We start from the raw sequence: 25,439 nt of genomic DNA, 5'->3' as shown, positions 1-25,439 counted from the left end.
AGGAGAAAAACTCAAAGTTCAGAATCCAGAAGGTCCAAACTGAGCTGATGCATCTGGGCAGGAAAAGCAGAATCAACATTTACTGCTCAACATGTTCAGAACAACAACGGAGGAGATCTGGAACAATTTCACTTCATCTGCAGCTCCACTTTTACTTCTTCACTTGGAGGCTTTTTATTTTCTCTCACATGTTGGGAACTTTTAAGATCATTGAAACCAGAAGGAAAATTGATTTTCCATCCAATGTTCAGTTGCAACTTTGTAAAAACAAATGTTACCCAGTGTTTCAGTTTCTGTTGCAAAGGGAGAAAAGAAAAACTTTTCTCTGCAAATTCATGAAATACAAAAATCTAACTTTAACTTTTGAAATTTAGCCTCACCTGGTTGGAAATAGAAGAGAAAAAATAAAATGAGGTTTAGTTAAAACACAACCGACTCTAATGACATTTAAAATTTGTATATATAAAAAGAAACGTTTGAAAATATAAAAAATAAAATAAAGTCTGGAAAGTCAGAAACATTTAGAAGCAGTTGTTTTAATTCCTGAATGTTAGATGAAATTATTAGGAATTAAATGACAGGAATTCAGTTTGTTTTTATATATTTAGTTTTTATTTGGATAAATATCTGCTGGTGGCTCAGCGGCATAAATACACAAGAAGAAGAACCAGAACAAACACGTTACATTCAGAAACAAAACGTCACATGATCCAAAGAGCTGCAGCTCGGACCGCGCCGCGCCGCAGCTTTGTGCTTCCTCAGTGACCTTTGACCCCACTACCCGCCGGTTCTGACCTGACTTCTGGAATGATCCTCCTTTTTTTTAAAGTTTGGATTTGGGAGAAAAAAACAAATAAAACATGATTGTTTCAAACTTTCAGCACAAAAACAAAACCGGACTCTTCAAGTATGAGTCAGAAACAATGCATGGAAAGCGTGTCAGCGTCCTGAGTGGAACACACACACACACACACACACACACACACCACACACACACACACACACACACACACACACACACACACACACCTCAAACTTGCCATCAGCAGGGAGATATTCAGGATTCAGCCGAATCTTGGACCAGAACTTCACCCAGCAGGTCTTACTGGTTCTGGTGAAGGTTGTTACCGTGGTAACACTTCCTGCCACCTGAACATTCATCCCTTCTGACTGCGGCTCGGTCAGAACCGGTCCATTCAGCCTGGCAGTGTCTCTTCTGATATGTTCAAACGGAAGAGAAATAAGAGAGGAAATAAAGTTTTACAGGAAAACAGCGACAGTTTAACATATTTACACTTATATACAAAACACACCACCATGTCAGGGTCACACCATGAACACATACTCCACTTCCTGTTTCCAGAATAAAAGCACCGGCGCGTTTGATTCATGGTTGGACGCAGAGGAGGGAATAAAAACCGATTATTTCACTGGGAGAACAGATAAACATGATGAGGAGCTTTTATACTGAAGGAGCCTCCAGGAAGTCACAGCATGCCGTCCAGGTTCTTCTCGGCGCTCTGCGAGTCGGCGGCGGCGGTGGCATCCTGAGGGCTGTACTGGGTGTGGTAGTCTCTGAGGATGGTGACCACGTCATGATGGCCGAAGTGCACCGCCTCGTCCATCGGCGTGTTGCCCCACCTGCACGCAAAACACGACAACACCATGAAAACGCTGCTGGAACGCTTTGAGGACAAAGTTTGATGCTAAAAAATAACAAAATGAAGGAAGAAGGAAGAAAAGAAAGAAAAGACAGGAAATGAAGGAAGTAAGAAAACCAAAGTAAGGAGAGTAAAAAGGAAATATGGAGAGAGAAGGAAGGAAGGTCAAAGGAAAGGAGGACAGATGTCAGCAGACAGGAAATAAACATGGAGACACTGAGGACCAGGTCTGAACTGGTCCTCAGTGTCTCTGTGTCCCTGGAGACGCTCCTACCTGTCCTTGGGGACCGGGTTGACCTTACAGGCCTCCAGCAGGAAGCGGACCACCTCAGCGTGACCTGGAACACACCAGCAGAACCTCAGCCTTCACAACACACACACAGCAGGAAGCAGCCGCCTCCACTTCCTGTCTGGGCCTGACCTTCAGCCGCCGCCACGTGCAGCGCCGTCCGGGAGTCGTAGTCCCTCTGCTCCATGTCCATGGAGGACAGAGCGAAACGGCGCAGGGCCGACACGTCTCCGGTGTAGGCGGCGAACAGCAGGTTGATCACCGACTTCACCTGCAGAGGAGGAAGAGGAGGGAAACCTTCATCGTCTGCAGCCTGCCAGCAGCAGGCGCTGCAGAGGAAAATAAGCTCCTATATCTCACTGAAGATACTTGTCAGTGTTTTATTTGCAGAGTCCTAGAAACTGGACTGAAACACTTGGTGCTATTCAGTGTTTCTGCAGCAGCAGATGCTGCACTGCAGCAGCTGACTCACCCTCTGGTCTCCTCCCTCCCTGCGGGGGTCCAGCTTCTTGGCGAAGTGCCTCAGATTGTCGTAGTTGTGAAAGTTGCAGAGAGAAACCAGATCCTGCAGAAAGAAAAGCAGCCCGGTTTCAGGATCCAACAAGTTCTGCTTAGGAAATCTTAAAGAGTTTTCAAAGAGTTTGAAAATTCAAAAACCTGAGAAATTTTGATTAATGATGTAAAAGCAATAAAATGAGTTCAATAATTTCCATTTTTTGTTTTTGTCCCCAAACGAACTGAGTCTACTGGATTATCAGAACCGAACAGAACCAAGTTACCGTGCAGAACTGGATCCCTCTCACGCTGTTTCCCAGTTTGTCCAGTGGAGGAGACCAGCACATGATGCCCATCACGTTGGGAACCACCAGCAGGATCCCGCCGGCGACGCCAGATTTCGCCGGCAGCCCAACCTGCAGCAGAACGACAGTGAGCTCCCGTCTTCATGGAAAGCAACCGAAGCGTCGCGATCGGTACTGACATGGAAGGCGAACTGGCCGGAGAAGTCGTACATGCCGCAGGAGTGCATGAGGCTCAGCGTGTTGCGGACCGCCTCGGGGCTCAGCACGCGCTCGCCCGTGATTGGACAGAAGCCGCCGTTGGCGAGCGTGGCGGCCATGACGCTGGCGCTCTCGCAGGTCACCTCGATGGAGCAGAGCTGCAGAGAGCAGCCGGGTCAGGGAGCGGCTCCGGCTCCCGCCGAGCCCAACCACAACCAGAGACTCACCTGGAAGTAGAAGTCCAGGATGGCGGTCATGTCGGTTCCTTCAGGGAAACACTGTGGAGGACAACCGGATCAGAACCCGATCAGAACTACAACACTTCCTGAACACCAGACATCCTCACCTTCTTCTCTTTCAGGTAGTAGCCGATGGCAAAGTTCCTGTCTCCGGACTCGCGCTCCGACTGGAAACTGGGTCACAAACAGAACTAGGCGGGTTCATTAACGCCGGCAGTGAACCGACCTGAGACCAGAAGGTTCTGCTGAGGAACTCACGTGGCGTTGCTGAAGCCAACGTACTCGTTTCCTGCCAGCTTGTTCATGAAGTTCATCACCTGCAGAGAGGAGGAGGACAGGTGAGAAGGAAGGAAATGTGAAATGTGGGGATGAACAGAAGCGACGGTTTCCCTCGGACTCACGTAGTCGAACTTCTCTGCGTTGCTGGCTCCTTGCTGAAACACAAAGAACCCGGTCAGAACCAGCCGGCAGGAAGCAGGCGCACGTGAACAGACATCAGCTAGAAACACTACGGGGTCAGAGGTCATTCAGTGTGATCAGTTGAGGTTAGAGAGGGAAACTCGTCTACTTCAACTGTGACGATGTTAGCCTGGCTGCAGCTTGGCGTCTCCATAGTTACTGGAGTGAGTGATGAGGTCAGAGCAGCTGAGGAGAAAAACGGAGGTGTTACCATGGTGACGGACCTGCAGGGGATCGGCACCGCTAATCCACCTCGTTTGCTTTAGACGCTGCCTTTCTCCCTGAAGTTCTCTGAACCAAGGAATTACGCAGGAAGTGGAGGAGTCACTTCCTGTAAGCGGCTCTCTGGGGCTCCTGCTGACTTAAATATGACTAGGATCAACAGGTGGCGCTCTTGTGTTTTCCAGACGAGCACAGAGAGCAAATCCCTGAGTGAGAGCGAAGCGTTCAGGTTAGCAGAACCCAGAGCAGCTCCGACTCTGCTAATCCCCTTTTAGCATGATGCTCCAGAACCTTAATCTGGCTGGAAAATAATCTGTGGATCATTTCCGTCTGACTGCAGAGGAAGTCAGGGGTCGGTCAGAAACGCCGGGGCTTACCTTGATGAGGGAGGTGCAGACGATGGCGCCGGCGTTCACCATGGGGTTGTGGGGTTTATCTGCAGGGAGGCGTTAGCAACATTTTAGTGCTGCAGGTGGAAACGAGGCGGCTTAACGAGCTTAACGAGGAGTCAACATCTGCAGGGTGAGGGAGGAAACTGAACATTTCTGACAGACTCAACATCTGGTGCAGCTGCAGGAATCCACTGGGAACGCAATGAAGCAATAACTAAAGTAACAATTTAATCTTTATTGTTTTCTACCTATTTACTATTTAGCTCATTTAATTGATTAATTGCGACAGGATTAGTCAACATTTAGCTTTCATACTTATAACCATCTCTGAATAATCGGCAACGTTAATTATTAAAACCAGACGTTGGGAGCAGAACGCTGCTGACACAACTGGCCTCCGTTCTTACATACATCAGAGAAACTAAATAACTAAAAAAACGAGCTGTAAGATGAACGACAGGCGTTAATTTCATCCAATCAGGTGCAGCCCTATGATAATTTGCTTGTCCAGTCGTGTTGTGCTTGATTTTGTTCGTCCAATCAGAAGTGGAGGCTCTTGTGAAACGGCTAAATGTCACAAGGATTAATTAATAAAATACAATCCAGGGTCAGAGGAGGAAACTTTCTGCAAACTCTTCAGAGAACAAAGACGGGATTCAGAGAGAAACCTCCAGAGTTTTCACCCGGCTTCTCATTACTGCTGGATCACATCTCTGTGGTAACAGAGTGATGACATGGATCCTCTGTATGTGAGCCAGCTTCCTGGGTTGGCGAACGGACACACGCTGACATATGAAACAGTAGACCTGTGTGTGTGTGTCCTCACCGTCCTCGTTCAGGAACAGCTTGTTGAACCTCAGCCCGCTGGGCTCCTTGCCGATGAAGCGGTGCACGTACTCGGTGCCGTGGTCGTGGACGGCGATGGCGTACTTCAGCGGCTTCACACACGACTGCAGACAGAAGGGGACCTTGGTGTCTCCCACCGTGTGCCTGGGAAGACGACGGCCTTCTGAGTGTCAACAGGTCACACACACCTGCCTGTTACACACACACACAACTAAAAACCCAAACGGTACCGTTGTCCATCGACGGTGCACAGCGCGACGCCCCAAAGGTCAGGACTGAAGCGAGCCAGCTGGGGAATGTAGTCCGCCACCTGCAGGAGACCAATGTAGTGGCTTTCTGTAAAACACCAGAGGCATGATGATGCGCTTCCTGTTAGCATACCTGCCCTCCTGACAGTTTTTTGCCGTTGTCATAGATGTCATTGATGTGGGTGGAGAAGGACTGGAAGTCTGGGATGACGAACTTCTTCCTGAAAGCCTGAGTCAGCAGGACGATGTTGCTCTGCACACACCTGATACCAGAAAAACATCATTAGAAACAGATTCAACTGGAACATGATGACGTTTGTTCAGGTTCCAAACTGAACAAAATGTTTCTGGGTGGTGGTTCTGTCAGCATGAAGCTCACCCTGACCCCAGTGAAGTTCAAACCCTCAGACAATTATTAATTGATTAATGATCAGACTTTGACCAGGTTCTTTCCAGAAGCCACCGTGTTTTTATGGTCCTTGTAAAACAATAGAGAAGTTACGAGTAGGTGTTTGGTGACATGACGCTCCATGCAGCTCAGACCGACACGTTTCTATCACTCCTCTTCGTTCCTGCTGATCCTTCTCATGCGGTGATTACAGCACCTCTCTCTTCAGCTGGCAGAGAGAGTGCTGCCTAATCCCTGCAGAAACAAACACCAGCAGCTCACGTGCTCCGCTCCAAGTCTCTGACAAGCTGAGCTCTACAAATAAGCCATGGAGCAGGAAGTGATGGATGGCGGCCAGCAGCAGCCGGCTCTCAGGTCTGCTCCCTGCTGAGTCGTCATATGTCCCCGCTCTCCATGCTGCCGCCTCCCAGCTGGCCCTCCTCCTGCTGCCCCAATGTTTACACAGATCCAGCTTCTCCTCTCATCACTCTTCTTATTCTTCTTCTACTTTGCTGCATCCAGAAGCTGCAGCTGGCGTGCAAACAGAGGAGTCCTGAATAATTCAGCAGATCCAGTGACCTTTTTCAGCTGCAGGACTCCGGGCTTCGGTTTGTATTTTTAGGTGGACAAAGATGAAAAATTTATGCTGGCAGCAAAACGATGCAGCAGAGAAAAAGAAGAACTGAGTCTGGAGCCCAGACAAAAAAAAAACAGAAACAGAAACAGACGGGACTGGAATAGATGAGTGATTAAATTAATGATTAAATTAAATAATCAACGATAGAAATAAAGTCATCACGATGTTCCTACTAAATATACAGTTTTATTTATTTTAGTTATTTAAAAATAAAATAAATAAGTATAGAAATATATCTATATTTAATAAAAAATTTATATTCTTTTAGTGTTTCCTAAAAATTATTAAAAATCTAAAAGCTTTTACAAATGAAACACTATTTTATCAAAATAAATACAGCATACTTATGAGAAAAATACTTTTGATTTGAAGAATTTTAAATAACCAATACTGAACACTGCTTTTATTAGAATAAAAAATATTTTTATAAAGTAAAATAAAAATTGAGCCGAGAAGCAAACTGTTTAAAACAGAAATAAGCAACTTTTTGTATAAAAATAAACTAAATTCAAATAAAAACAGGAGAAATTTTTTTTGTTTTTAAGCCATAAAGTAGAAAAATAATTAAAGCGTACTTCTTGAAGAGATGTCGGTCCAGCGCTCCGTCTGAGGTCGTCTTCAAGGTGACCTTCAGCATCTCCATGCACTCTTTGAGCCGAGGGTCTCCGGTCCGAAGCCCCGTGGATTTTAGAGCCTGCAGGCAGAGACATGGACGATCAGAGCAGCGAGGCGGACGGCGTGTCCGTCTCCGTCCTCTCCAGACTCACGGTGGTGAACTTGTGAGCCGGGATCTTCTCCTGTCCCTCTGCGATGGTGTAGAACAGCAGATCCTCCAGGCTGGGCAGGATGCCCGCCTTCCTTCTCCTGCAAGAAACACAAACATGCAGCAGCATGAGGGGGGTGGAGGCATGATGCTGCCATCGCCAGGCCCCCAAGGGCCGCCGGTGTCTGGGTGCTGCAGCACCAGCCAGAACAAGCTGCAGCGATGAAGGCCTGGAGGCATCTTCATCACACTGAGAGGTTTCACCAGCTGCGTTTCCATTACAAATGTCAGCAAATCTCAGTCTGTTTTCTGCTAATGTAAAAAAAACAACATGATTTTACAATGGTGGGGTTTCCAATAAATAATAAAATCATGTGAATAAGCTTGTTGATGCAAAGTCATTAGAAATCATGGCGGATACGAATGTAAACACTTAATATTCATAATTCAGTGCTAGCGCTCATCTTCTATCAGCCAATCACAGGAGACATCTCCGTCTTGTTGAGGCTTTGGAGCGATAAGCCCCGCCTACTTGGGAGCAGCTATGGATACAACGCTTTGGTGAAATAGCTGTTTCTAATTGCACAATTTGATAGTTAATGGAAAAGCAGCTGCAGTGGAAGAAGCTACATGTTAGCAGCAGAAACTTCCAGCAGTTTCTCCAACTGCTGCCTGGTCTTCCTACCCCACACCAGACCCCCCAGGGAGGAACCATACCATGGCGACAGGAGGATCTCTGCTATGATTCATTGCAAAGAGGATTTAGTCCGGCCTCACCGTGCCCTGCAAGGCATCATGGGAGCTTTGACCTGCATGTTAGGGGAAGCAGAGCTACAGCTGCAGCATCAGGTTTCCAGTTTTTAATGGTAAAAACAAAACAGTAGGACTCATTCTACTGGGAAGAGTTAGTGGAAGGAAAATCAGTCGTGGTTTTCTGTTTACATTTGTTTTCATCCCTGACCTCCACCTGGCATTTTGAGACACCTCCTTTATAGAGTATTTTATTTATCTCCTAATATCCATATCCCACTTTTTCACAGAAATTCTGAATTATTCACCCCCAAATAAAATCTGATGTGTGTCACTTCCATGTGTGAAACAATCATTTCTGTTTTCAATCACCTGCAGTCATTTCACCCGACTTTTACATCATTCATGTGACACATGGTTCATAATTCTGCACCAGAAGAAGCCAGAAGCAATAAATCAAGATGTAAACAAAGGCTGAATTTTATAATTATGAAATTATTTATCATCAAGATCTGTATCAAGAGGCCTCTGACTGAGGACTGATTCATTTGTTTAGCTGTCTCATTTTTTGATCAAAACAGGGACAATTTCTGTTTGTTTCAGATGCAAAATGAAGAAAAAGTCTCAATAAAGTGAAGAAACTGGAAGCCTGGAGATGCTGGCAGCCTACTGGCTGACCTCTGACCTCATTAGTGAAGCCTGGAGGTCAGAGTGGGTGAGTGGGAAGGGGGTTGAAGCGGAGCCACTGGGGGAGGTGAGCTGTTTTCAAGGTAAAAGCAGCTTTCAGGAGCAGAACATCTATCTACTGAACAGAAGCACCACAGAGTGGGAGAACAAAACTTAGAGAAAATAAAAGAGAAACATACTTACAAATGCAAAGCAAGCAGACCAACAACATGGAGAGAGAGATGTGCAGAGGAGAAAGAGTGAATTAGTGCGACACATTAACACATCGTTCATCAGCAGAAACACAACATGGACGCCCAGCTGCTCGTCTTCCACAGATTACCACTGCAGATATCAGCCTGTTGGGGGAAGCATAGTGTTCACCTCTCTTTCCCATTTTGAAGAGACATCTGGACTCCTTTCGTACAGTAAAAGCCTGACGCTGTAAGAGACAACGACCTTCATCCATCCTCACAGTTAATCTCTAATCTGCAGCCTGGAAGTTTCACACATGCAGGGGAAGCTGCAGTATCCAATCATGTTGATGGAAAAATGTGTGGAAGGAAAAAGTGCACAGGTAAGAGTGATTAGATGCACCACTAATGTTGCATTAATGGTGAATGCAGATTTGCATAACTTCATTGATATATCTAGAATTTCTAACTGCACTTCCTGAACCATCCAAAAGGTTTGATGCAGTTTATTTTTATATTGATTTATCGGTTTCTTTATTTATTTTACATTGTCAGATTGCTAATTACACTGACTGAAAACATTTAATTATTTTTACATGTGTGACCAAGCTTGTGAAGCTATTGGTATATTAACTGTGCTCTATTGCTGCAGAGTTATCAAATACATTTGTATACAAGTCAATATAGGTCTATATTTAAAAGAATTTAAACAGACTTACAAATATATGCAAAATTGCTAATTAGCAATTGTGTATTAGCAATTAGTAAAAGTAATCTAACTTTTGCCTAACAAAAAGTCTCACAAGGAAAATCTAATACAATATACAAGATTAAAAAGTCATGATGCAACAAAATTTAAAACCTGTGATTAAAGTATTTAAGGCTGACTCACTTTCTAAACATGAATTTAAGGCCTTTACTGTTCATAAATGTTTTTAAGACTTTTTAAGGATGTGTGGATATGAGATTTACAACATGCTGAGATTCAAGAGTCCTAAAGAGAGTCAGTCTTGAATCAGAGACATCAACTATTCTAGCAGAACCAGAACCAGACAGCGGCTTGGTGCATTTTATTTGGAAATCAAAGCATTTGGGTCTGACCAGGATCTACCAGAACATTTAGAGCTTTTAAATGAGCAGAACCACATACGGAATATGCAATCTGGGCAAAAGGAGCCTCAACCACGTTGAAATAAACATAATAATCAGTGTGTAATGAATCCAGATTAATTATAAGTCTGTTTGTGGTTGCAGTATTGACATAAATGAACTTGTCGGTGATATAATGAGTAGATGCAGCTGAAGTAACAGGGCTGCTGGTTGGACCCGGACGCAGTCATGCCTGACCTTCAGCAGTCATTGAGTTGGTTGTTTGTGTTGTTATCGTTTGACCAGCAGCTCCCAGGTTGATGTCTAACCGGATCTCCTCTGGGATGAAGCTGAACATGATGATGATGATGCAGAAGCTGCTGGTCACGATTCATGGCTCGTTGCACCTCACATGCTCCCATTTTCGGACAACTGTATATTTTGGTTTTCGCTTTAGGCTGTTTTTTATCTTGCCTGATCAGAATGTTGTCACATTTATCGATACTTTAAATCATATTTAAAAAATTATTTAACTGCGGGGTTTAAGCGGTTCAAACGATAACCCGGATTACTCACTTATCTCCGGAGGTGTCGCTGGTGGCTTCGCTGTGGCCCTTCGCGGTGCAGAAGCCCCGATAGCCGGCCTTCCTGCCGGGCTGCGGGGCTCTCCAGCCGCTGAGCGGACAGGCGAAGCTGAGGGCAGCCGCGGCCGCGGGGGGACCGATCATAGCGGCTCTGACCGGCCACTTCAGCTGGCTCTGGAGCAACTCCTTCAGAGCTGCCGTCGAGCGAAAAGGCAACATTTTATGTTCGCCCTAAAAACCGAACAGGTTTTCCGGATTGTATTGGGTGCAGAAGGGTGAAATAAACCTGGAAAAGTGAGTTCCTCCGGAAACCTCCTCCTAACGGTTCTCCTTACGACTCTACGGCTCTGAATATCCACAACCTACCTTTCTCCCGGGGCGGCGATTCATTGGACAGTTCCGTCCCTTGGTGGCCTCTGATTGGCTAAAACGTCTCTCAATCACCATAAAGTCCCGCCTACTTTTTGACCCAATGTTTTCGTCCATAAATCTGTTCACTATATTTATTACACCTGTCTACATACCTACATAATCTTTACATACTTAATAATTTCAATAAATAAAACTACACAAAAGATGAAAAAATTAACTATATCGAGTTAATTAATGTTTTTATGACCAGATGTTCTAATAAGCAAATTACTTCCTGCAATTTTTTGCTCTTAAATGGATAAGCAGAAATTTAAATTTGATTTACTTTCACATTTAAAACAATAAACACAATAGTAGCAGCCATGAGACTACAAAACAAGATTGCATTTTTAAAAAAAACTGCTGCGAAATCAAGTTTTATACTTCCATTATCTTAATTAGACTTTTATCTTTAATTTTGTAATTGCTGAAGGAGGTCATCTTATCCTGCTCTGCCACCGTGTGGGCGTTTTTGATTCTGCATCCTGTTTCATTTCTCAATAATGTGACCCTTTCTGGGATTAAAGTGAATTTAGCGCCATCTCCTGGAAGGAGCAGAGCATTAACCACCTGATATTTATCTGCTCTGTTCCTCAGCAATAAAATCCAGTTGAAGCGAATTAAAATGTTTATTCTGACCTTCAATAACCTGTGTGGGTGATTTTTGACACCCATAAACAAATGACCTACAAAAGCGATTACTCATTGGAAACTATTTGCTGATCCCACTTTCTGCTCTCTCTCTCTCGGCTCTTATCAGCCTTTATCTAAATGTCGACATAGAAACTCCACCCACCTGGACCTCCCAGGAGGATAAAACAAACCGATCAGAGCTGACGCCTCTGAACCTGGGCATCAAATATTCATGCATGAGTCTGACCTGAAAACAGAGACAAATAAAGGGGACTTCCAGTAAAAATTACAGGAATCTGCATTTTTTGATCAACACGCAGTCAAAAAAAAAATTCCTTCTTTGCAGATGCGTACGTAGACGTGGCCTCGGTTTGTGCGCATGCAGACATTTTTTCTGTTATAACTGCTATAACTGCTTATCTTTCAACTGATCAGCATTTGTTTGATGTGAAAGTTTTAATGCAATTCAGGTTTTCCATTTTGTCACATCACGACCACAACATGAAAGTATTCAAGCCTGTCAGAAATGTTTGGCATTTGGAGCTCAGAAAAGTTTTTCTGGAAAATTTCAGAGATTATTCTCAAAATTAAAGATGATGATTATTATTATTATTATTATTATTATTATTATTATTATTATTATTATTATTATTATTATTGTCCTTAGATATCTGGTTAGATATATTTTCTTTTCAAATTTTTGATCTTTGGAGCCCAGAAGATTTTTCAAGAGAATTTCTCAGGTTTTTTCTTGGCAAATTTTCTACTTTATGAGATCAGAATATCTAGAATTTCAGAAAACAATTATCTGAAATTTAGTATTTTTTTCTTGCAAAAGACGTGAATCTTAAACATTTCTACGTTTATCCTAAAAAAATATGAAATTGATCTCCAAATGTAATCCTTTTTCCTCACAAATGATGAACTTGGAAGCTCAGAAAACTTCTAAGTTTTTCATGACATTTTATGAGATTAATCTAAAAATGTCTGAGTTAATTTCTTTCTTTTTTTTTGTCTTTGGATCTTAAAAATGTCTTTTTTTCTAAAAACAAGAATAATGTAAAACTTTTGACGTTCTGAAATTTTCACGTTTTTTAGAGATTTTTTTTCTTCGCAAAATTTTCAGTTTGTGAGTTCACAAAGTTTTTCTACAATATTTCTGAGGTTAAAATATTTTTTTTGTGGAAATCTACTTTTTAAATTTTTTTAGCTATAGTTGTCCCCCTGCTGACGTAGAAAGCATCATGTCTCCACTTTTTGTTTGGTATAAGTATGACCAAGAACATTGGTGGTGCTTTTTAATGTAAAATTTGAACGTAGCCTTTCTGAGGCAGTAAACAAAGGAAGCGGAGCGGGATCCCAGGCGGAGCCGCCCACCGCCGCTTCCTGCTCCCTCCAAACCTGATGGCTGCACATCCCTCCCACGCTGCTCAGCGGCTGGCTGGCTGGCTTCCGCCCACCACCGGTGGAGCCGCCGCCCACCTCCAGCCGTTGCCATGGTTACACATCCCCATCATCATCATCATCATCTTGTGTTGGAAGAGGAGGGAGGAAAGAGGAGGAGGAGGAGCGGCGCTCGGTGGGCGTTCATGAGCCGAGCTGCTCTCCAGAGAAAATCTGTCTACGTATCTATGTGCGTGCGTGTGTGTGTGTGTGTGAGAGAGAAGGAGACCTGCGTCAGAGTGAGTCATGAGCCACTTTCACAATGTGTTGATGTGACGCTGATGCAAATCATCCACTCAGGGATTCATGTGCAGCTCATCCTCCCAGCAGACTCACCTGCAGCGGAGACCAAAGGGCCAAACATGGCGGCTTCCTGAAGGATAAATCACATCACTTCTTCAGATTGGTTGGGTTTTTATGGTCATTATTAACTTCAGTCCTCAGTAAGTTATACATATCAGTTAATCATGCATTTTATGAGGTTTTAACCCTTTTAAGAAAATCCCTCTTTATTTTTCTAATCCAAAATAATCCTATAAATGAGGGATTATTTGGGATTTTTCTAGACTGGGAGGAATTTATTCTGATTCATTTTTACATTAGACAGATGGGTTTTGGTCCTACAGACAAACTGAGTCGATTTAAATGGAAAAGTAAACATTTTGTAAACAAATTATTCCATCCTACCTGCTGCTGTAAGGCTAAAAATATGATCAGAATATTATGTTCTGAATTTTTGAATGCGCAATTTATGGATTTGTTTGTTACCATTGAACTAGAAGTAAACAAAAAGAAAAGACAAAGAAAATCTAAATATATGGGATGGAAAAAGCAAAGGGAAAACATTACAAAAATAAAGTTACATTTCCCCAATAAGGCATAATGTGATCAATTTATCCCTTTTACATCCACACAGCCAGAAAATAAAATATAAAAAACAGGAACCAGAATCAGAACCAGAAAACACACCAAACCATAGAGTTCAAAAAATAAAGTTTAATGTTTATGTGCTGTATAACAAATAAAATATATTAGTGTTTAAAAAACAGGTGCATAACTGGGTGAAAGCCTAATCTATCGCTTTAAAGGAAACAGTGATCAGAGAGACGACATGCGAGCGTTCTGCCATCGCTAACCTGCAGAAAATCAGACAGACGAAAACGTTTCCCAGAAGGTCCCACCCTGGTGACAGACACACAGTTACTGAGCACATGACGAAAACGCGTTAGGATGCAAATAGACTTATTACTTACATAAATATTGCATTGATCTCTGAACAAGACTAAACTATGTGCAGGGGGTCAGAGAACACTGAGCCGTCATGTTTCTACGTCTAAACATCAACAACACGTCGGAAATCTGCACACATGGCCAGAAAACACTGTTAGAGCTAAGGCTAAAAGCAGTTCTTATATACCAGACACCGTTTTTTCCTTAGTGACAATTAAGATTTCTTTTTTTCTGTTGTAGCTCTACATACATGAACACTGTATCGACACCAAAAATCTACAGCAAAGTTACACTGGACACAGAAAACTGACAGATTAGGCTATTTGTTATATTTACAAGCTGCTGCTTCAACAGCAATAAACTTTTTTTTTTTTTTTTTGTCATTTTTAAATCTTGCAGCCGCTGCAACAAAACCCCCCAAACCTGCGAGCTTCGCTTCTTTTCCTGTGTCCTCAGAAACACGCAGGAGTTTATTCCTGAAAGTTTCTCCTCTGACAGCAGCAATTTGCTAAATTACAACGTGAAACGTTTGCTGCTGCTGATCCACAACAGCTCCTGTACATCCTCTTCATAAATTACCTGCCATAATACACACAAGGCAGCAGCGGTCGGTCCCGCCTCGTTCGAAGGAAACGTTAAAAAATGACAACCTGCTGCAGGGCTGCACCTTAACTCGGCCTCCTTACTTCACCCTCTGTCCCGCCACCCTCTACAGCAAACACCTGGATGGAAACTAAAGGTATAAATCCATTACAGATGTGTTCATGATTCAAACCGTAAAAACAAAAAATAAATATCACTTACTATTGTTCTAGTTTCCAGTGCAAATATCTTAGTTCCAGGCATCATTTGTCACAATAAAATCAAATGAATGAGGTTTAAAATCTCCCAAGTTAATTATTTTCTCCACTTTATTCAATGAGAGCATCAATAAATAAAAGTACATTTGAAAATATGAATAAATAGTTACTGTGTGCAGTTTAGTAGTAAAAGTATAACTACTTTATGTGACTATTGTGAGTTTACCAAGAATATTCACAGCTATAAAGTTACAGAAAAAATAAATAGTTCAATTTCATTTAGTTAATCAGATTGATTGACATGAATAATTCCTTAATATGAATAAAAACATACGAGTTCCTGTTGCAGATTATATCATTTAAAGCAAAACATTTTTGCCAGTGGATCCAGTATTTGTTTAAATCAACATTAAGGAGTTATTCACTTAAAACAAGTTAAGTTTGTCTTATTTCACATGCACTAAGACATTTGCACTAGAAACTAAATCGTAACTGCCTGGTGAAATGTTTGCAGTTCACTCCCAAGACTGATTCTTGACAGTGACCTTTGCCCTGAACGAGCACGATAACAGTGTGGATTTAGCAAGCAGATCATGTTTGCGACAAGATTGTTTAAAAACAGAAATTTCTAACTGCATCAACACCATCCAATGCTTGAGCCTCCACAGCAGTAGTGGAGTTAAGATTCAGGCCCTGCCACAGAAAGCAGAGGTACCAAGTTTAACTCACATCAACATCCAAAGGAAACACAAAGAGCACCGAGGGGCTTCCTGATGTGCTCTCAGGTGCTTTGGCAAATACTTTTAAAAACAAAGACAAATTAAAATAAATGCTATTCATGAGGCAACGTTGGTTGTTAAGGCTCTACTGTGGCTGTGCTTGCTTAGTATCTATAGATGGGTGATAACTGCATACTGTCAAGTGAGTAGAATGAAGAGGGTGGGATGATGGAGAGGCGGGAGGCACTATGTGGAGTCTTCTGGCTCTGATTTGATGATTTTCTTCTCGGCGTTGCCGGGCGCTCGCTGTGACGTCCCGTTTTCTGGAGACACATAAAACGCAGCATCATCAGCATACAGGTTTTTCAGAAAACGAGCCGATAGATTCCAGTCTGGTTACTACTGAAAAATTCACCAGATATCAACTTTTTTCTGCACATACTGCTCATAATGTTACGACTAATTTAGCGTCTAACAGTAAAAAATAAAACTCAAACGCTTCGTCACTTGCTGCTATGGTGATTCACACCTTTCCATCAAATTCAGACAAGAACTTAAGACTCAAACTCAAAAATCTAGAGCGTGTTTCATCATTGTGCTAAGCTGTGTAATCCCTGGCAAAATCTCAAAATATCTTAAAACTTAAATTGTAATTCAGGTAAACTCTGAATATTAAGCTACATCATGTGAAAGATGCTGTTACAGTTTAGTTGTTTGACAGTTTTGCAAACATGGTTCATGTTTACAGTCGTTTTTTAAAGACAAAAATAAGCCGGTTTGATTCAAAGTGAATCACCTGTTGCTGGTGTTTTAGCCTCATCTGTGCTGCTGCTGTTGTGGTTGTTGTTGTTGTTGTGGTTGTGGTTGTGATGGCGCTTCAGCTCATTGGCTAGCTGCTTGCCCAATGGGAGGTCTCCTTCCTGCATGCTCTGACTGACCACCCGCAGGTTGATTGGTCGATCATCTGGAGGAAAACGACCAGGAATGAGATCGGACTCAGTGTTTCTATCTAAAGACAGGAGTCACGAAAAGTTCAGAAAAAAGAAAAAGAGGAAGAAAAGTAGAGCAGAGAGAGAGAGAGAGAGAAAAAGAGAGAGAGAGAGAGACGCCCCCCTCCAGGCTTCTGGCTAGAGGTAAACAGGCGTGGGCGCCATAATTACAGGTGCATTGTGGGATTTGTGGGAACAGCGTTATAATGAGCTGTCGGGAGTGGGTGAGAGAGGAAAAAGGATGAAAATGAGACGAGGCCTGGAGGAGAAGAAAGATCCTGAATAATGATGCGCCTCCTCTCCTCTGTTTGTGAACTCCAGGCAGAACAACGACTGACAGCCGACTGTGGAAAATCTGCACCTTTCAGGCGTTTACTTCCAGTCAAAAGCTTCATGTCGACGTGAATTAGATTTAAATTCAGCTCAAAAACAACAAAGAGTGAAAACAATGCGCCGTATCTGGGCACAGGGGGCAGCAGAGAGCCAGGAAAAAAGTGTCAGAAATGAGTGAAAAGTGCTGAAAAGACCTACCCTGGCTGTCCCTGCTGAGGTCGGCGGCACCGGCGGCTCCGTTGGTGTTCTGGGCGTCGTTGAGGTACTTGAGCGCAGCGGGCGGGATCCTCCAGTCCAGAGCCTGCAGCCGCTCCTGGACGGCGGCGTCCTGCAGGATCTCCATCTGCCTCGCCAGCAGGCGCTCCAGCTGCATCTGACGCACAGAGACCAGGCATCAGCTGGGAGTCCGGCGTTCTGATGGTCTTTCATATGCTAATTCAAGCTAATTCTGGTCTAAAACTGACCAATCAGCACAAAACGAGGCTCCTAAGTATCTATAGATACAGACTTAATCTGTCACTGTCTCTTTAAATCACAGCAGGACGTCTCTCACCAACACAGCCAGGAAATCTCTTCTTTATATGAAAAATTTTACAATCAGTCTCAAAAATAACAATGCATTAAAACTACTATTACATTTTTGTAAAAAAAAAATAAAATTAAAGTTGCAGTGTCATGCTGCGGGACTCTTTCTACATCTAACACGTAATGAAAACTGTGAATAATCTAAAGGTTTTGTAGCTGTAAAAGCAGAAGGAACTATTGCAGCAGTGAAATCTTAAATGTTGTGTCTGGTTCCTGGACGTCGTCCAGGTTGGTCCTACCTGCAGGTTGCGTCCGACCGTCTCCTCTCCTTTGGACTTGGCGCAGGCCAGCTGCTCCCTCAGCATCTCCTGCCTCATGTGGATGGCCTGCAGCGCCTCCTGGATGTCAAAGAAGTTCTCCTGCAGCACAGTTACGTCCCTTCAGTCAATTAAAAAAATCTTCTTTTCCAGTCTGTCTTTATTTGAACTCTATCTGCAGAAATAAGGGCCTGTCTCTTTAAATGAGGCTTTAAGCAGATTTAAACGGGAATCCCCTGTTTTGTGTGAACAGGTGTCGGATCATCTGTGCCTCTGGATCCCTGTGGAGCCGCCACATGTTTTCCATCAGCGGCTCGCTCTGTGAGAGGAGCCATTCAGAACCGGCTCCGGGCCGAGCGGCGCCGGGAGAGCAGCGCTCAGACCCGGCTTTGTACTCGGCTCCAGATCGACGCTCTCAGAGGAGCTCCAGTTGCCAGACCCGAGTCCTCCGAACCCGCACTAATGTGGAGCTTCAGCTTCGTTACTTTGATGTTTCACTTCATGATTCCACACAAACCATTCAGAGGTTCAAACACAAACATTTGCAGCACAAAGTGAGAAAAATTCAATCGTGTTGACCTAAAATCTTTTTTACGTTGTTGTTCATTCTATTGATTAAATGCAACAGCAATCAGACTTATGTGTGAACGGCTTACGACCCGAAAGCGCAGAAGAAGAACCTAAACGTCACACAGCAGCGCTTTGTTTCCAGAAGGAGGTTAAAACTACTTCAACATATTTTAACTCAACTAAAAGTAAAAAGTATTGGTAAAAGGCCGACTCAAGCACTGAATAATCACTTAATATTAAAATTACATCATCAGATGGACTAAAGTACAAAGTTTATGTGGAAATTTTGGTAGTTCGTGAAGCAAAATTTAAATAATTCATAGAAAAAAAAAACTGGAAACATAAACATTTTGCAAATCAGTTTCTTTCTAAAAGTTATGAAAATGTAACAGAAACTGCAGGAAAATCTGGAAATTTTACTCAACTAAGAAAATGACTCAAGTAAAAAGTAGAGTGTAGAAAACTTTACTTAAAGTACATTTTTGCCTGATTGTCAGAAGACGGCGTCTCTGATCCACAGTAATATGAACTCACCTCGGTTTTGATCCTTTTAGGCGACGGTTCGTCTCTGTCTCCACACCGAGATCTGCAGATCAGGAAAGATACAAAACATTAGTTACCGTTCTGGACCTTCGGTTCTGGTTCTGCTCATGTCTTAGAGGAAGGATGGAAAGTCTGTTTAACCCATTTTTCCTTTGGAGCCAAGTTTGTGCTGCATTTGTATCCTAAAGAAAATCTATCAAACTTCAGATATCTCACAAATGAGATGTTAAAATACATGAAAATTCTCCACTTTTGAACATTTTCAAAAGTTGGCATTTCGACTTTACAAGGTCAGAAAAGTTAAACGTTTTTTGAATTATTTATAATTTCAGGGTTTTTCTTGTAAATCTGGAGCTCAGACATTTCAGATTTATAAAATTTCTGAGATTAATCTAGAAATTTTAGAGCTATTTTCTGGAGAAGAGAAAAGTTTTTCTAGAACTTTTCTGAGATGAATTTTGAATTTTTGAGTTTTTGGTGGTGGTCTAGTCCTAACACTGCTGCAGCAGTGATCTGTGTCTGCTCTTCGTCTCTTACTTGCTGGCGGTAGGTGTATTTGTAGGTGACCTCTCTGGAGATCTGCCTGGCGAGTCCGAACAGCTCGTCGCGGCGCGTCAGCAGAGCCGTGTCCCTCATGCAGAGCTGAGCCGCCGCCTCGTTCACCGTCAGCTGCACAGGAAACAAACCAGTCGGGTTACACAGAGGAAGCGCCCCCTGCTGGGCCGCAGTTTCTCCGGTTCGGTGAAGCACCTCGTGCAGCGTCAGGTGTTTTCCGTCCCTCCGCTTGGAGTCGAAGCGCCCGTAGATGGCGCTGTACTTCCGGATTTCCTCCTCCCTCCGCGGGTCTTCGTCGCTCATCTCAAAGATGTGTCCGATCATCTTGGCCAGCTTCTTGTTGTTCTTCAGCTGCTCTTTGACGTCCGCCGGGTCCGTCTTAGGAAGTCCAGGCGCCATCCTGTCCACGCACTCCAGGACCGACTGCACTGCCGCCGCCGCCCAGGGCCTCCATGGCGTCTCTGGGGGACGACGGCGAGCCCAGATCCGACGGAGACAGGCTGTGCTCGCTGTCATTGCTGTGGCCCGACCAGAACCGCGCCTCGCTGCTCCCCTGCAGGGGCGACCCGGTGGAGACCTTCTCTCTCGCCACGTCCAGCTTCCCCGGGTCGGAGGCGGCGGCGATGGCTTTGGGAATCTTCACGCTGGCGGTGTTGGAGCGGTCCTGGGCGCTGAGCAGTGTGGGGGAACCCTCGGGCAGCTTGTAGACGGGGATGCTGCAGACGGGCAGCGAGGTGAGCGGCTGGTTGAAGATGGCCGGGTTGGTGACCCAGTCCCGCAGCGCCTTCTGCAGGCGCCGCACATGCAGCGGCTTGCTGGCCATCCCTACCAGAGCCATAATCTCTAGGAACTCCTCCTCTCCGGCCTCGCACAGCTGCTGCACGTCGTCGCCGCCCTGCTGGATGAAAGCCTCGTAGTAGTAGAGGAGGTTAGCGCGCTGCAGGATCCTGTAGAGCTGCAGCTCACCCAGGGTCCTCGGCAACACCGCCGCCATGCCTGAAACACAGAGGAACCAGAGTCAGCCGATGCAAACAACTCAGATAAACTGAAAACATTTACCGTCTCGTCATCTGGCTAACTCATTTTAGCACAAGTTAACGACATGAGAAGTAACAACCATGACTTTGAAAGACTCAACAAGATGAAATCTTCAAAAGTTTAATTTGTCTTACTGAACGTTGAGGTTGGGATTGGTTGTTAACCTCTGACCTCTTTACTTCTGTCTGGTTTTTGTTTTTATGACAACAACATATAAAAGCCAAAGTCCTGCTCAAACACTTAAGTCAGTACAGTTGTATTTGGACTTTAAAGTGAAAAAAATGTGTGAAAATATATTTTCCTGATGTCATGTAAGCATTATTTACAGGATGCTTCTGCAAACAAGCAATTCAGAAAACTGAAGGCGAAACTCTTTTGTTGCCCTTTTAAAGCTAATAGCTCCTCATTTATGATGCTACCTGCACAGTTTCCATGGAGGCAGAGCTGCAGCACAGCGGAGAGGAAGGGGGCGGAGCTACAGATCAGGATATTCACCTTTTTTCTTAAAAAAAGTGAAGAAATTTCAAAAGGATAGATGCCAGCAGTCCTTTGCTGATTGGAAGGACTGAATGCACCTGTTGAGCCTCAAATGTTGAGGAAAAATCTGATCAAATTTGCTATTGTGGCAGAACTAGCTCGCATTCATTTATGATAGTGTTATTTTTTAGCTCTAGCCTGTTAGTTGAATTGAGAAAACACAGATTAAGTATTTCAAAATATCCACCATTTTCCTCCCTGAAAGTGTCTCTACATCCATCAGGTTGGTATTTATCCTCCGTTAATGCCGCCATTAATCTAAACTTTTCACAAAAAGCTTGAAGTCACGGCGTGCTCCTGCCACTTTAAGCTGATTCAGGGAGTACAGGCTTGGCTGCGAGTCTTCCTGGGTGCATGTGAGGCCCTGCGGAGGCTGGACTGACTGAGGAGTGGCAGCCGGCCCGGCTTGCAGGGAGGACCACATGCCTCTCTCCACCCCTGCAGGATGTGTAGGTGGTGGGCCTGCCTCGCCCAGAATAGGCCTGGGGAGCCAGGCAGGCGTCGACTCACAAAATGACACAGACAGAAGCTGCCTGACACAAAACCAAACGTAAATAAATATCTGTCGGATTGTTCCCTCAAAAACTTCCTTGTTTTTAGTACACAAATCCCTCCAATCAGCCTGATTTACACTGGACATCATGTAAACCTATTGCAACATGCAGGTTTCATCAGATGTAAACACTAATCTCTACATGTATTAGTTTGCAGTGACTCAGCAGCGTGTTTCCCTGTAAATCTCTGCAGCTCGGACCTGTATGGACGTCGACCGGCAACACAAAGGAAGAAACGTGAAGTCAGAGCGAGTTCCTTATCTGCAGCACGGACTGAAAAGCTTCTAGAAAACCTAAAGCAAACAAACGTGTGCAAACTGATGTAACGGAGGATCTGAGTCGCTTTTGTTCAAACGGACTCAAAAGGTTCCCGGAGTCGAAGATCCGCCGCAACCTCACCCTGAAATAACCAAGAGTACTGGTGGCCAGATTTGGCGAACAGACGGTTCTGGTTTCACACCAGAACCAAACGGCTCAGCCGGATATCAGGACTTTCACTGCGCTGTCCTCATTCTGTCATCAGACAGAAAGACCAGAGCCAGACGAGCCGCTCCTCAACAGCTTCTGAGATTCCAATTTACCCTCAAAAATATGTTACACATATTCATCCCATAAATACAGCACTGGGTTATTTATTTAACATATATTTCAAAAAATACGATGAAGGCAAACAATAAAATGCTGAGACCAAATTTAAACCCTAGATTTGTGATAAATTATTATATTTATATAGTCATAGGATAAGGTCAAATAATCAAAGTTTGTGAAAAATTTTAGATAAAATAAATAATTAGATTTGTAATATTAGTATAGATGGTGTTTATTTTCCTCTATCAATATTTATTTTACCAGAGCCATAATTTAAAATATATATATCACTCCAAATTTTAAGAGTTTATGAAAAACTGAAAGATTTGTAATAAAATATTTGATCAGAATAATTTAAAAAAAAGGCCAGACTATAAAAGTTTATATTTGATCAGAATAATTTGATAATATTTGATCAGAATAATTAAAAAAAAGGCCAGACTATAAAAGTTTATCTAATGAAATATGCCAAAGGTTCGACAAAAACCTTTGTAATAATATTATTTCATTTTTTAAAAATACTATGAATACTATGAATAAAGGCCCCCCGGTGGGCCCCTCTTTGCACAGCCCCTGGTTGACCTCCAGATTTCAGCAGCTGCTTTCTGATTCTTCCTCCCTCCTCCTGATGCTGCAAACAGTTTGCAGCATCAGCAGCATCAGATCTGCAGGCCGACCAGAGACACGTTCACCTCTGACCTCAAGCTTCCAGACTTTCCAAAACCGTCTTTTACAATCAGAAGCCCTGATTTTCAATTAATCAGTGATTTTCAGCTTTTTCCTTCCTGACAGCTGCATTACTCATTCAGCCGGATATCAGTGATGTTTAGCTGAAAAACATTTGTTTTGAACCGTGAAGTGAAAAACAGCAGGTTTGAGTTTTAAAGCAAACGTTGAGCAAAGCTTTGAGTCTGGAAAACAAAACGAGGACATGCAGGACGTGAGCAGATTTGATAAAGAAGAGGTGGAAAATAAAGGAGTGTGAAATGTCACTTAAAGAACATTAGCATTGATGATAAAAACACGTGGGCTAGTGGAGCTTCTTAAGGCGCTCTCGTCCTCCTCCGCCGGTTTAGGAGTCACTCACTGCAGATAAACATTTTCTGGACTCTTAAGGCGATTTATTTCACAGATGTTAACCGCATCACGATTGTTTTGCACGTTTTGGGTTTTGTTAATGACTAAAGGTGAATTTAGTCCAAAAATGCTGCCTTTCCTCTGCTTCTTGTGTTAACATGAATGTTTTCAGTGAGCTGCTGTGAAACGTCATCTGAATATGTGAAGTTTCAATGAGGAAACGTCCAGGCTCAGGAAGAATTTGTTCGTTTCATATTGTGTTGATTTTGAATGTTTTCCTTCCATTTCCGACTAAAACTCTGGAGCTAAGCGTATCGCTGACCTGTGGGTGAGCAGCAGGTGAGCCTCTGGAATCACAGCAGCTCTGACACGCTCAGGTGGGACTCCTGACTGGAGAGAGGAATCCTCTCCCTTTGCTCTGATTCCGGAAATAAACTCCGACATTTCTCAACCAGAAGGCGTTCTTGGAAGCTCATCATGACACTTTCATAACACCTTTTCAAAAGTGGACACTAATGAATGTTCACTGCTTGTGCTGCAGGATTTAAACAGTTTTTCAAGGGGTGTCCCACAAGGCTCTATTCTCATCCCTGTTTTTTCTCTACTTGATGCTTTTTTTCAGAAACATTGAATTTCCTTTTATTTTTATGCAGATGACAGCCTGGTTTGCCCTCCAGCATCAAAAAATGGATTTGACTAAATTAACTCAGGAATGGAGAAAGTAGATGACAAAAGGACGAAATCATGTTGAACTTTCATACCTGAATTTGAGCAACACCAAAAGCCAAAGTCAAATCCGGTGACGATTGTTGGAAATAAAGTCGACTCTTTCTCTGTTCTTAGGAAATGAGTCCTGGGAACCGGTTCCAGATGTTAAAGTTTGATTTTTAACAAAGTAAATTTCTATTCACTGGCTGCCAGCTCTTCCTGATCTTCCATTCCCTTCTTTTTATGCTGCAACTTGCTGCCATTTCTCTGGAAACAAAACATTTCATTTGTATGCAGATGACTACCAGGTTTATGTTTTCTCTTTATAATGAGCTAATGCATTAAACTTCTGCATAGTGTATTAAACTTGTAACCTTTGTGTTTGTGCACAGAGTTGTACAGTTTTGTTATTAGGAATCTTTAAAGTGCTTTCTAAATAAAATGAGTCTGATGTTTGGAGCTTGTTCCTCCATGAGGGTGTGTGATGTAATCCTGAAATACTCACTTTGTTTGTCTGTAGCAGCTAAAATAACATCAAATATGTCAATAAATTGTAACGTTTAGAGTCCGGTTACATAGAGATAAAACAGCTAAGATGCAGAAAGTGAATGACTGACTGATGTTGGCGCTTTAACAAATGTCTGATTTAAACGGACTTTACTCTGTTCTCCTGCAGACTTGGTTACATTTAACTGCGGTTCCTTCACGTGGCTGCATTTCTCCAGAGCATTTCTATCTTTGCAGCAGAACTAGATCACAGATTCATCATCATGTGCAGCAGAATGAGGAGGAAGCGCCATGGTGGATGAAGTCTTCCTACCTGGTGAGTGTTTGGCGCGCCCTGGTCCGGGTCCTCTTCCTTTCCTGAGTTCCTCTTCTTCCTCCTCTTCAGTTTTCACCAAACACAACAACAGCCCGTCGCTTCGCGCACAGCAGAAAGAAACTAGGAATCCCACAGAATGAATCCCGCAGGAGCGCAGCGCGCAGACCGGCGGAACCTTCAACTTCCAGGACGCAGCGGAACCAGCACCGAGGCAGAGGCTGTGCGTGATTCTGCGTGTCCTCTCCTCTCTGCGTGAAAACTTTTTCCTTCCTCTGGAGCAGAGAGAGAAGAGAAAAGAGCGCAGAATGTCAGCGGAGCTTTGTGCGTCTCTTCCCTCAGAGTGTGTGTTGCGTGTGTGCGTGGGGAGTGTGTGATGAGTGTGTGAGTGTGTGAGAGTCCTCTCCCAGCGTCTCAACACTCCCCTGCACTCTTCTCAAAGGTCAAACCACACGAAGAGGCGCGCGCAGACACTTCCGCCTGAGCCTACAAAATAAAAGCACCACAGGCTGGAAACGTAACAATAATCCAGATTATTGAGGCAAAATGCAGCAAAATGCGTCACTGACGCTGCGTTTTTAAATAATAAACAATCCATCCAGACCGACTGTTATTTAGTATTAA

At 43.5% G+C, this 25,439-nt stretch overlaps 2 protein-coding genes across 3 annotated transcripts; both read right to left on the bottom strand.

Moving 5' to 3' along the window:
* Window positions 1-1,034: 1,034 nt before the first annotated feature.
* On the bottom strand, window positions 1,035-10,718 carry glsa (glutaminase a). 2 transcript variants are annotated; one of them, XM_055022831.1, is made up of 17 exons: window positions 10,418-10,718; window positions 7,147-7,243; window positions 6,955-7,073; window positions 5,488-5,617; window positions 5,337-5,416; window positions 5,087-5,250; window positions 4,246-4,304; window positions 3,589-3,621; window positions 3,446-3,504; window positions 3,295-3,361; window positions 3,176-3,226; window positions 2,930-3,106; window positions 2,730-2,861; window positions 2,423-2,515; window positions 2,083-2,221; window positions 1,936-1,999; window positions 1,035-1,641 (listed from the first exon to the last, which is right to left on the bottom strand). In XM_055022831.1, exons 1-17 carry the CDS (start codon window positions 10,642-10,644, stop codon window positions 1,488-1,490), a joined length of 1,845 nt encoding a protein of 614 aa, XP_054878806.1. In that variant the 5' UTR covers window positions 10,645-10,718; the 3' UTR covers window positions 1,035-1,487. The 2 variants fall into 2 exon arrangements, with proteins under 2 accessions (XP_054878806.1, XP_054878807.1); XM_055022832.1 differs by lacking the exon at window positions 10,418-10,718 and adding an exon at window positions 8,763-9,475 and having other exon boundaries at window positions 1,037-1,641.
* A 3,170-nt stretch (window positions 10,719-13,888) lies between these two features.
* Window positions 13,889-25,235, bottom strand: LOC129353492 (NGFI-A-binding protein 1-like). The gene is given in 9 exon segments (XM_055022841.1): window positions 13,889-15,984; window positions 16,458-16,625; window positions 17,182-17,356; window positions 17,808-17,927; window positions 18,930-18,981; window positions 19,480-19,607; window positions 19,689-19,922; window positions 19,924-20,489; window positions 24,816-25,235. Coding segments are annotated over 8 exon segments (1,518 nt in total). The 5' UTR covers window positions 20,488-20,489; window positions 24,816-25,235; the 3' UTR covers window positions 13,889-15,907.
* Between the last annotated feature and the right edge of the window lie 204 nt (window positions 25,236-25,439).

Source organism: Poeciliopsis prolifica, unplaced genomic scaffold, assembly GCF_027474105.1.
Source record: "Poeciliopsis prolifica strain line A6 unplaced genomic scaffold, Auburn_PproV2 SCAFFOLD091, whole genome shotgun sequence".
In the NCBI taxonomy this organism is placed as follows: Eukaryota; Metazoa; Chordata; class Actinopteri; order Cyprinodontiformes; family Poeciliidae; genus Poeciliopsis; species Poeciliopsis prolifica.
Note: the sequence above shows the minus strand (reverse complement) of the source record. Positions and strands in the feature narration are given on the sequence as shown.

Bases quoted from the DNA above. Each gene is read 5' to 3' on its own strand.
- glsa (XM_055022831.1), bottom strand. From the start codon at position 10,644: ATGTTGCCTTTTCGCTCGACGGCAGCTCTGAAGGAGTTGCTCCAGAGC. The intron at 3,227-3,294 runs GTGAGGATGTCT...TGTCCTCCACAG, and splicing joins ACTACCTGAAAGAGAAGAAG to TGTTTCCCTGAAGGAACCGA. The intron at 3,107-3,175 runs GTGAGTCTCTGG...TGCTCTCTGCAG, and splicing joins TCCTGGACTTCTACTTCCAG to CTCTGCTCCATCGAGGTGAC.